The sequence below is a fragment of the Asterias rubens genome, chromosome 11, assembly GCF_902459465.1.
Source record: "Asterias rubens chromosome 11, eAstRub1.3, whole genome shotgun sequence".
NCBI classification, from domain to species: domain Eukaryota; kingdom Metazoa; phylum Echinodermata; class Asteroidea; order Forcipulatida; family Asteriidae; genus Asterias; species Asterias rubens.
Genome location: NC_047072.1, coordinates 14,224,931 through 14,238,167, shown reverse-complemented (window position 1 = coordinate 14,238,167; position 13,237 = coordinate 14,224,931). Strand labels below are relative to the sequence as shown.

The window sequence follows — 13,237 nt, the reverse complement described above, 5'->3', positions numbered from 1 at the left end:
AACACGTTACAACACAGAACATTTTATTGTGAATGGTTCATGAAATATTAAACCTGCTTTGTATTTAGCTGTCAATTCAATCAGTGGTCTAATAAAATAAGCCGTTAATTTTGATCAAAATTTAAATTCATAAAGAAAGCGACATTTTTGGGGCATGATATGAAGTGTATTGGAGGACCAGGTATACATTAAGTTATAGTAATATGCAGAATTAGGCCAGCTTTAAAATTATTATTATTATTCCCCCCTCTCCTGTCAAATTGTAGCAATGTTCAGTAAGCCACCTGTTTTCTATAAAAGCTATCACTCTCAATAGTCTTATTGAATGGATGAGATGCACACGTGTGTACCGTCGAGGTGTAACCATTACATTTTGTAATTCATCAGAAACCAGCAATGACACCAAATCAATCTGGAATCGTTTATGCTTGTCTTTGCGTATCCTTCTTTTAATTTTAACGTTGAAACCCTGTTTTGTAAAATACTGAAGGCGTGTTGGACACAGCGGATGAATTTAGGTTAAGTACTGCGTGTCCTTAGGCTGCAGATGCTGCAGATCTATACATGTGTAGCATCAATGTGTATTTAAATGCAAAGCTTGCGGTAAAAAAATGTAAGATGTTAAAGATAATGGAAACAACCCTGAGAGTCACTTTTGGTTGAATTGTACAATGGTAACTTGATCTATATACTGTGAATGGTATGAAGTTTAACAGGTTTTTTTTTAAAATCTGTTCCTGACCTAATTTAATAAAAACCACTACACGTCTTGTAGAAATGAGAGCCAGTGCTGGTACACTTGCATCTGTAATTTTAGAATTCATTCACTCAGTAATGCACCATAGTTGATAACACCACATTGCCTGTAAATTTGCAGGCAGCTCATTGCAATCGGCATTGCACGTTGCACCCCGGGTTGCAGAATTAAATTGTGTCTGGCGAGCTATGTTCAAGCTGCAATGAAAAAGGGATTTATCGCTTTTTAAATTGCCCCGGTCTCCATCATGGCCAGCCTGCTCATTCAGAAAATAAAGTGTCAGGTTCAAATGGAACGACAAGACTTTGTTTTTCTGATACAGTCTGGAAAATATCTGGAGGCAGGAATGGTGACAAAGCATCTCTTCATTTTGTGATGTCCTGCAGTTGTTTAGCATGCTTTATTGGCCTTAATTTAGGTTGATAAAAGTGCGGAAGTTCTCGTTTTTGACAGTGAAATTAATAATATGGTCCAAAAGAATGTAGTAAAGTAAGTGTCACGTTTTTTTATAACACTTTTTGAAGTAAAATTTTTAACTTGTAAATAAAAATGAGGACGGTCAAAACAGATGGTGAATCTATTTATAAAAATAATGCATTCAATATTGAGTTATTTGGTTCAAATGTTCCCGAAACAATGACCGTAACGATAAAAAAAATCAGGTAATGGCATTTATCAAATCAGTTTGATAAAAATATGGATGCAAAACAACAATATGATGGCGCCTTGTATAGTAACATATTCAAATATATTGTTGTTTTGACATCATCAACTGATACAAAATGTCTCGCAACCTAATTCTCATTTTGTTGTTGTACGGGTCAGTTTCAAAGCAGCAAATTTTGCTCAGCAACAAAAGGGTTTACTTAATGTTGCAACATTCCTGATTATCTTCTACATGTACATGTACGTGTACTAAACAAAAGTCATTTAAAGCAATTTTTTGGTTAGTTCAAATTGCTTGTTTAGCAAATAGATATGGTAAGCTCTGACATTTTTTGCTGAGCAGAAATTGATAACCAACCAAATGACCAGGGCCCAATTTCATGGCTCTGCTTATTACCGCATGAATTCTGCGATTACGATCACGATTCCCCGCTTACTTGTAAGCACAGAATGCCAAGTAACAGGGAGTATGCACGCGCATAAGCCAAAATTCGCCGCTAACCCGTGAAATACGCTTGCCGTAAGCACAGACATCCCTGCTTCCATAAGCGCCGATTCTGTGCTTACAGTAAGCAGAGCCATGAAATTGGGCCCATGTGAGTCATGCTGTTGCCGGTTTCCTATTTATGCTAAGTAAACACATTTGAGAGTAAAGCTCTATTGAATTCAGCCGAGGCCTTAAAGGTAATTTCACTGAAACAAGTTTTGCAACTACTTCTGTGTAAGGTCCTAAAATTAATAATGACAAGTGCTACTCGAGACACGCAAATTATTTATCTTTTTCTTTCTTCACGATCTCCCAGGTTGTACTTGTCCGATGGAATGAGCCCTTTCAGAAGATGGCAACCTGCGATGCACAGGGTGTCATCTTTGTTTGGATCAAATACGAGGGGAGATGGTCAATCGAACTGGTCAACGACCGCTCATGTCAAGTAAGTCACATCATTTCCTTGTGTGTGTTGTCACTGCACATATGCAACGTACTGTCTAAATCAATCATTCATTAATGGATGATGGATCGGGAGTGAAATTTAGCGGTGAATTAATTTGAAACAGGGGGGAGGGGCCTGTATACACTAGGAACTTAAAGGAAGAGTTTTAACTGTCTTTTTTATGATGAGTAAATTTGGAACAAGAGAATATACAGTTGATGCATTCAAATGTAGTTGCATTAAAATATTTTGTTTCTGTTTGCTTAGGAAATTGTGCTTTGTTTGGACATTATTGGTAAATGTCAAAGACTAGTCTTCTCACAGTGTATCTTAACATGTGTATAAAATAACAAACCTGTGAAAATTTGGACTTCAAGGGTCTGTGTACTTTTTGGAGGACATAAAACACAATGTCCACAGATTTACACTAAACTTACACAGTTTGAAAATAATGATAGTAGAAAGCTTTCCTGAAAATACTACTTGCTGAGGTGCTGTAGTTTTTAAGAATTGAGTAAAACAATGTAATGAAAATAATTTTTGTCTCACTGATCATGAGGCGAAAATTATTTTAGCATGTAAAACGGTATTAACATGACAACGTTTTACTCATTTCTCAAAAAATACAGCACCTCAGCATCTAATATTTTAAGGTACGCTGTCAATTGTCATTATCTTCAATTGGTGTAGGTTTAATGTAAATCTGTTGACATTGTGTTTTGTGTTACAAAAAGTACCCAAATCCTTTAAGTTGCGAGAAAATAATGGAAGAAAAATTACCATTGTCACACAAAGTTGTGTGCTTTCAGATGCTTGATTTCGGGACCTCAAAATCTAATTCTGAGGTCTTGAAATCAAATTCGTGGAAAATTACTTCTTTCTCAAAAACTACGTTATTCGGAGGGAGCCGTTGTTTCACAATGTTTTATACTATCAACATCTCTCCATTGCTTGTTACAAATAAGTTTTTATTGCTAAAAATTGTTTTGAGTAATTACCAATAGTGTCCACTGCCCAGAGTATTTAAAATTTCCAATGAAGCTACGAAGACCAGAAAGACATATGGGAAAGTAGGGGAGGCCTGGAATTGAGTTTTACAGCTGTTTAAGGCCACACTCGTTCTTGGAAAAGGCGGGGCGTCAATGACATCGTCTCAACCACGCAACCACCAATGATGCTTTGGGATTTACTTGGCGGCGCCTGCTAAACTAAAACTTGTTTATGCGCGTACTTTACAGACAAATTTTGCTCAGTTCTTCTTTATCAAATATGCACGAATTGTAATTCTCAATGGCTGCAGACTTTGTATGAGCATTGTCCACATGTTTGAGCAATAGGGATCTACCTCAATGATTCACATGACTTGGACTCTTTGGCAATGGTTATGAAGATCTGGAAGAAATGTTTCCTGGTGCAATTTTGTCTGAACTTCAAGGAAACAAAATGAAACAGCGAATCACAAAATATACTGACACAGGTACCATCTCGATATTAATATTCAAAACATGTTGACACTCCCTTGAAGGAAAGTGTCATTGATGTTCTTGTAGTTTGAGATAATTTGACCTACCGTCGGCAAACTTTTATACAGTTATCCATTTAGAAAAGTTTCATGGTAAATTTAAAAACGTAGAGTTACAGGATTGTAGTCGTAAAGAGCTTATATGTGTGCAATCTTCATACTTATTCTGCAAGAGCAATAATGCTTAATGCAATTACAGTGTTCGTCATTTTAGCAACAACATTAAGTGGAAGGTTTGTCATTTGGGTATTGAGATTTCAATATGTCTTCTCCGGCAGCCCTGAGGATTCTATCGCTATCCCAGGTGAAGTGCCTTTGTCTGGAATGTTTCACTAATTTATCTGTCAGACATGATGCTTTGTGCCTACTGGAAACTATACACATGTGTTTGGCTGTTGAGAACATGTGTGTAGACATGTCAATTTAATTATTTCTGTGTGGCATATGAATTCTCTAAGTTCAAGATCACACTCAACGAGAACAGTTATGTACAACAGCTTATTTAATACTATGTGACTTAAATACGAATGTCTATCAGACATGTACAATGTATCACCAAATGTATCGTTGATGAGTAGAGATGAAACTCAAGTAGCATTAGAGATCTCAATATCGTTGAATTGGATAGAGTGGGATTAGGACCACACTGTCACTGTATGGGACTGAGATATCACTGTCAATGAGTAGGATTGAGTTCTCACTATCGTTGAGTTGGATAGAGTGAGATTAGGACCACACTGTCACTGTATGGGACTGAGATCTCACTGTCAAGGAGTAGGATTGAGATCTCACTATCGTTGAGTTGGATAGAGTGAGATTAGGACCACACTGTCACTGTATGGGACTGAGATATCACTGTCAATGAGTAGGATTGAGATCTCAATATTGTTGAGTTGGATTGAGTGAGATTAGGACCTTACTGTCACTGTATGGGACTGAGATCTAACTGTCAATGAGTAGGATTGAGATCTCACTATCGTTGAGTTGGATAGAGTAAGATTAGGACCACACTGTCACGTTATGGGACTGAGATCTCACTATCAAGGAGTAGGATTGAGATCTCAATATCGTTGAGTTGGATAGAGTGAGATTATGACCACAGTGTCACTGTATGGGACTGAGATCTCACTGTCAAGGAGTAGGATTGAGATCTCAATATCGTTGAGTTGGATAGAGTGAGATTAGGACCACACTGTCACTGTATGGGACTGAGATCTCACTGTCAAGGATCAGGATTGAGATCTCAATATCGTTGAGTTGGATATAGAGTGGGATTAAGCCAGGGTTTTATTGTGACACATTTTTTAAAAAGGAAAACAAGAAGCTGCAACAAAATTCAACAAAATAATACTGCTGGTGAGCCGTGAAATTTTGTAAAAATTCCAACGTGAAGTGGTTAAAACCAAAGCTCAGCACTGACTTCATGGAAAGGTCTATAAAAGCACACATTTTCTAAAATGGTCATTCACAAGTTCCAACCAAAATGCTTGATTAAAAACTGGGCACAGAAATTCATCTCATCAGAACATTATTTTATTTTTAACTAAAGGCAAACGCGTATACTAATATTAATTTTTCTACACCAGGGTTTTCAAAAGCCACAATGAAATTATTGCTGTATCACTGTCTATTCACATGATGTGCACTGTTTATTTTTGAGAGGAGGGTCTGTGTCTTAATTGCATCCAGGGATCACTCACATCAGTTGGTAATTGTACAATAACAAACCACAAGATGTGTGTTTAATTTAAAGATACGATCTTTTGGTCCAAGCAGCCTATCTGAATCTGATGCCTGTACGTGGATTGGCATGTTGCGATAAGCTTAAAGGAACGTTACTGAATTGGTAAGAAAACAAAATCGAGAAGATCACAGATTTACATCAAACTTACACGGTCTAATGATGATGATAGTAGAAAACATTTCTGCCTGAAATGTCATACTTGATGAGAAATAAATAATCTAACTTTGCGTTTGGAGTTTATCGCTCAGTGAGCGCTTTATTCACTCTTTTGTTTGCATCAATGTCATGCAAAATGTGTAATCAGTTTTTCACTATTTTCTCGTGACCCAGATGGCCGTTCAATCTCAAACTTCTACAGGTTGCAGTTTATGTATATGGTGGATTACATAAAGTGCTTACACTGCCAGCAACTGTTTTGTTAGCAAAACCAATTCCGTAATGTTCCTTTAAAAGAAACGTGACTGGAAGAATGCGCATACATTACATGTATAGTAACACTGATCATGCACATTGGAAGAGTGTTTCCTTGTAAAGCTTGTCTGTAAAATGTACATGAAGGTAAAACAGGTCCAAGCATTTAGTGTAGTTGTGAAGCGTAAATTGTTGTATAAAAAGGTTTATTAAATTCACTTAAATAAAAAGCAATTGTGAACCAGTCAAACCGCTACAAAGTAAATGTTATTTAATATTCTGGTTACATTGTGAATAATAAATATTCAGACATTTATTGCACCTAACTGCACAGACTGCCTCTCTCATCAACATAAATGCAAAGCGACAAAACAACCCAAGAGGGTCTTAACTTGTGGGAAAAAATACAACAGCAACAAATATAATGTCCATGGCTTCATTTGTGTTTTATTTGAGAACTGTCAAGTCTAACATTGAGGTTAATATGTCAGATAAAGGTTTCTAACGCCGACCAAGGAGATGCAAACTCTGATTCTTTCCCAGTGGCAAACACAAAATGATGGATTCTCAGGGCCAAGGGAGTCTAAATTAGGTTGGGTTGCGTAAAATTGAACACTTGCATAAAGGAGACGAGGAGAGAAGATTTGCAGGCTCTGGAGAGGAACCCTCATGGGGGGATGAGGGTAAGGATGATTCGCCCGGCCAATAGCCAATCATGATAATGACGTGAATGTACAGGATACCGACGTGTATCATATTCACAGTTAAACGCCGAGGGCACCACATCACATCAGACTGTGGAGTTCACACACAATAACAAGTTCATCATCAACATCATTACAATCCTCAATCAGGTGGCCACACTTGAAGGAAATTACGTTTGATGTGCCGTACCAAAAAGATGTGATGACGTGATTCAAACATCACTTTCTATGTTCGGCGAGCCTGACAAGCACTCTCTGGTTTCAAAATTAAATTTGATGTACATATAAATCCTGATATTTTACTCTTACTATTCAAACACTTTATATAAGAAAAGGAAGTGTCTTGAAATCTTGTTAATGGCCAAGTCCTCGACTACAAAGACATTGGCCTTCAGGGTCAGCTTGGAAATTAATGGTCTACAGTATTAAAGAGGTTGGACAGGCTTACAACACAAACCCTTTCAAAGTTATCAAATTAGTAAAGTTGATGGTCATATCAGTCAACTGTAAATGTTTATGAACATTTTGAATGCAATTCGTCTTCACAAACTAAGGATATGCTTTTTGTATTGAAAAACAGCATGTTTTAAACATTTTAAAAGTATAAAACATGACACACAATTACTTGAATAAAATTCTCTTCCTGGAAACATCCTTTAAAAGCATACAAACTAAAGCCCACATTCGGAAATTGAACATTCTAAGCACCTCTTGTTATGCCATTATCCATAATAGTCAGAAGGTATCAAACAAGTTCAGGTTTTTCTCACCAAGACAATGGCAACTAATTTGATAAATAAACCATTCATGAGCTCCTTGTATGATTTTTGTCACTTTGAAGTGTTAAGACCCAGATGTGCACTAAAGCTAACACTTTATAAAGAGCGGGAATTATTTAAGGGGAATGGTGTTAACAGACCCGAAGTTTATTACATGACCCACAAAATATGCTTCAGAAAAGTAAATAAGCAATATATGTATGTAGACAGTTGTGCTTAAAGGCAGTGGACACTATTGGTAACTACTCCAAATAATTATTATCATAAAACCTTTCTTGATCATGAGTAATGGGGAGAGGTTGATAGTATAAAACATTGTGAGAAACGGCTCCCTCTGAAGTGACGCACATGTAGGTTTTCCACGAGTTTGATTTCGAGACCTCAGATTTAGATTTTGAGGTCTCGAAATCAAGCATCTGAAAGCACACAACTCCGTGTGACCATGGTGCGACAAGAGTGTTTTTTCCTTCCATTAATATCTCGCAACTTTGACGACCGATTGAGCTCAAATTTTCACAGGTTTGTTATTTTATGCATAGGTTGAGATACACCAACTGTAAAGACTAGTCTTTGACAATTACCAATAGTGTCCAGTGTCTTTAAATAAACATTAATCCAAGGATGGTTGGACGAAGGAGGATTTTGCAAAAGTATGCAACATTATCAATTTGTTTTAGCAGTTCCACATGAGAGGTTTTGAAGACCCTCTTGAACCATTTGAGTGAAGAGGATGAGGACGCATGGATGTCCCAAGAAACGAGACGTTAAAACCTACTTCCTTTAAGAAACATCACCTTAGCTTGTTGACATAGAAACAGATTAAAACAGCAAATGTCTCATCCCAGAGAAAAGGATGAGTGATCAGTGTCTATCAGGAACTCATCGCAGTGAGTGACAAACAGTTTCTGCTCTTTGGAACTGCCGATAACCCCCCCTTTTTTTCCTGAAAGAGATTTCTGAGTAATGTCATGCTGTGTCGGTTTAATACTTTGCCTCTCCTTGCCCTTGGGAGGAAATGGGATCGATAGAAAGAATATGTAGACATTAAATAGCAGGGGAGTACATTATGAGCCAGGCTTGATATTGATGTTTGATGGAATGTAAAAAGATATAAATCGCTCACTTTTTTATTTATCTGTATTTAATTTTGATTTTTAAGATATATTTTTTCTTAGTACAATAATTTACAACAGTCAAATGAAATTATTGAAAGAAAAGGAGCATTAATTATTTAACATTAAAGAAGACAATAAACAGAATGGCTCTTTTGCCTTTGCAGATTTTTCTAGTCAAATCTACAATGAAACTTCTTGCACTCAACTTGAAAAGAAAAACTTTCGAAAAAAAGTACCTCTCTACGGTAAATTTACATTACAAGATAGTTTTAAAATGCATGCAGCGTTTCTCTTGAATTTAAGATAAATAATGTTTATTTGTCACTGTTCTCAAAGGACCCTTTATATCGCTCATATAATGTAGAACCTTCAAAAGGGAATAACAATGTTCCACCCCCAAAAACCTGAAACATTCATCAGGCAATTTGCATTTGTTGTTTGCCAGAATGTTCAAATGAGAATTAGTAGACAAATATTGAGCTTCTGTGTGATTGACTCCAATATCCCATGTAGATGAGAAAATCCAATGATTTCCCTATAGAACCATGAAACATCTCTGCATATTGATCTAGACATGCCTCCCGGACTGCTCAACACATAAATTATGTAATTTAGATCAAATCAGGCAATTATTTTGGGGAGGAGGACGTCTACGGAAATTTAAGAGAGTGTCTGTGAATGACAGGATAGATTGTACCGTGTCTGTTGTTACTTCTGAAGTTACAATTTTGGTTCTTAAGTTCTCGTCATTATCAGGGTCCATTTTCATATTAATGTTTGAAGTACATAGCAGTGTCTGCTGATGATCAGTAGAGGCCACCAGCCACAATGTCACCCTTGTGTTTATTGTTGAGTGGAGTGTGGACTACCTTTTGCTTATAGTTACATACAGAAAATTACTGTATACGGTTAAAACTACACTTCTGCTTGAACGCTGTTTGACCCAAAATTACAGGGTTTTGTATTTCAAAATGGGTACCTGTTCTGTGCTAGATTACTTTTTGCAATATACATATTCCATAAACAAACATTTCATTTGATGCTATTTTGCTCAAAACAACACTTGAAAGAACTCTGCATTGATCATTTAGTATCTGTGGTTTTATTTTGAGAATGTTTTAATAAATTTCACCACAACACCATGTAGTTGAGTTTCTACAATTTCAGTTTTTGCGTCTTCAGTTTTTCAAATTATCACACCTTTGCAGTTGCTGAGTCTACGCGTCAAAAGTGTTCTCAGTGGTTAATTGAAAAGCATGTGTGGGATTAAAGCAAGGTAGCCATATCAGTCGCTATCACTGTTGCTGTACTTTAGAGCCTTTGCATTGATAACTGATTTCTTTTTTACCTCTGAATGTATGCAAATCCCCCAATTACTATGAGGAAATAGGAGTAGGCCCTTGCAATGGCATGATACAGTACACTGAACTGAATAAAGCAATGTTTTCTTTACTACTTTGCCAAGATCCTGGTTCAATAGGGGAACTTTTTTAATAATGAAAGTGCAACAACCTTTTTGTTACATCCCAAAGATATTAAAATTGATTTGGGATTCCCTTTTCATGATTTGGGTGGTTTGGCGAATTTATACACATCTTTATTTTCCTTTTCAACATTTTAAAGGGATAATAGGAAATATAACAATGTGTTTTTAAAGGAAGGAAATTCAATTCATTTCTACAGTTTTTATGTCATATGAAATAGTAGTAAAAAAAGTGCTTGGGTATAATAAAACAGGAATAAAAAAACATGCTTTGCTGGCATCGTTTGTAAAATTGATCCAAAGTCTCTCAGAAAGATTATGGCAGGTATCGGGTATATAATTCATGAGCTTTTATAACACTGCTGGGACTGACAGAAATATACTCTTTAAAAACAGTATTGTGTTGCTCATTGGTATCATTGTATTCAAATAACAGTACAGTTGAATATTTGAATAAAAAATGCCCTCTAAATGTAGGCTAATGGCTGCTACTGGGAATGTTGAGACGTTCATACATCATAGCATGCGATCAATAATGTAGAGTTCTGCGTGACTATGTCAGCTTTTAGACTAACCAGCTCATAAATTAATGACTCATTTCATAAAGGCTCTTCAACATTAAAGACAGATAGATGACTTGTGATCATTCAACTGTCATCTAAAAGAGCTATGCGTTCAACCTCCAATCTTTCTGATTATCAATAGTGACTTTTATATTTTATAACATTTTAGTAATGAGACTAGGGAATACATAAAAGCAACTAGTTCTGTAGGCTTGAATACATTGTACACATAGAGAAGACAATGCAGACATGTCAGTTTTAGATGTATGAGAAACAAAACCAAAAGGGCAAAACTGACATTATCAGGTAGGGACTGAAAACCATATTCACATGTGAGGCTCTGGTCTGTGGTAGGATTCTGAAGGCAAGTTGATTTAAATCTGAGCCAAATGTCTTTAAGTGGGTCCCCATTCCTAGTAAATGCTTGACTTCTATTCCAACATCTTGACCATAAACACCTGTTTAAATTTCATTTCAATTGTGTATGATGATTGTTTAATTGTATTAATGAGTCTTGTTTGACTTGCTGACCATATTTATTAAGGAGAGAGGATGAGAGACGTGTATTTCATATTCAGCGCGCGTGCAGAATGACGCGCTTGTCATCTTGTGGTCACGTGGCGTTTGTGCACGAAGCATCACTCGTGCGCCCTCTAGTTCTTATATATAACTCTATGAATGAACCATTCCTACCTCCATGATTGAACCCATCTTCAAGTTCCTACAGATGGATTCAAAAATAAAATGCAGACTTTCTGAGCCTCTCATTTGAACAAAATTTAAATTCTTTGAGAATAAATAATGATGTGTCTTGCTCAGTGTATCTTTAAACTAACTCAGTTGTAAGAAAGGCTAAAAATGTTAGTGCTCAGTAAGGTTCCCACTAGGCCATAGAAGATTTCGTTCAATGAAGGGTAAACTAGGTACAAGGCTTGTCGTTTCCAACTAAGATATTACAACATTTGATTTGGTAAAGAAAGGTTCAAGGCTGTGAATGCAGACTTTGATGAAATGAATTAATTCAGGCTTGCACACTGAAGGTTTTTCATTTCATTGATTATTTATTAGAACCCAGGATAAAATGCAGTGCTGCGTTGCATTGCAGTTATCTCACGCTGGGTGGTTAGGAATCTCACCAACTTTTGATCAAGTAGGATGTTCATTTGTTGATACGAGACATGTGATCAAGGAGTGTCACCAATGCTGTGTCTTCCTGAAGGATGTACATATGGACAAAACAGATATTTGTATCAAATTTCGTAATATTAATGAATTTCAGTGAAAATGACAAACAGTCTCATTTAAAGAGAGAACTGGATTCTGACTTTTCATTTATTTCACAAGATCACGGTTGCCCAAGAAAACATGCCAAACAGTTCGCTTACTGTAATGAGTTCTCAGGCCTGCTACTTTGTTCTTGTAAGAGCAAGATACTTTTAACTAGTAAGGGTACTTTTTAGGGGGAAAGTGAGTTTTTACTTGAACATTTCAAGGGGCACCAAGGCATGCCCCGGACCAGGGGTATGGATGCAATTGACTCCATTGTATCCATGAAATACTGAGTACTATATCCTTATACACTTTACATTCAGGGCAAACATGACTAAGGCTGCCTGTATCCGTTTCCAGCTTCAGCTTTGACTATTGGTAAGGGTGTTGCTAAGGACGTCCTATAGTTCGATGTATGATGTTGTGGAAATTAAGCGGTAGCCATAGCTGAAGCCACTAATGCAGACGTGGCCTAACTCATTGTACAAACACAGTGGCCCCATCATAGGTAGCGATGTACAAATGAAATGTAATTCAGTATACAATTTATTGAAGCATGAAAGGTTGTAAAGGCCTCGTAACTGTTAAACCTTGACCTGTCACTTGAGCCAAGGTTTTTATTTGTGTCTAAGTATGAGGTTTTGAGTCTTGCCGCTGGCTAGTTTTTTTTGCTGTTGAAATGATCTTGACCGAAGTGGGAACTTTTCAACAGAACCATGTAGGTTAACTCAATTAAGGGCCTGGGCCCTCGGGTAACCTTCAGGAGTTCACATCTTTAAAAAATAACATTTGGCATTAAACATTTTACATAGGGCTGGGACAAGCTGAATGTCAATGTCAATTAGAAAGAATCCTGATTTCAAAAATAAGATTGTGAGTTAGTGACTTTAAATTATTTTTAAGTTGACTTCAGTGTATGTAAATGTACTCAGATATCCTTGTTTGCTCTTAAAAAGTATGGTTCACATATATTTGTATGAACCGAAAAAATACACAAGCCTTCGAGAAAGACTCTGCTATTGAAATTTTTTGCAGTTTTGTCTTACAATAGTTTTTTTTTTAATTTCCTTTGTCCATGGTTCAGGAGCATGAAAAACTCACTTTCAAAATACAATAGTTGGAAAAAGTGTTTCTAGAAACTGCTTCACCTCAGATTTATTTCAATAAATCTCTCAAAACGACCAATTCATATTTGAATTGAACATTAAATTCAAGATTGAAAGTGTTAAAGCACATCCAAAACTAATGACCATTTTGTGTGGAGTACAATGTACATTAAATTTGATACAATT

At 36.4% G+C, this 13,237-nt stretch overlaps 1 protein-coding gene across 1 annotated transcript in view; it reads left to right on the top strand.

The window, feature by feature from the left end:
• The window catches only part of LOC117296349 (tubby-related protein 4-like), a 58,166-nt gene that overhangs the window by 19,853 nt on the left and 25,076 nt on the right, over window positions 1–13,237 (top strand). The window contains exon 4 of the mRNA XM_033779231.1: window positions 2,227–2,355. Coding sequence (XP_033635122.1) covers window positions 2,227–2,355 — 129 coding nt within the window. The remainder of the gene's footprint in view (window positions 1–2,226; window positions 2,356–13,237) is intronic.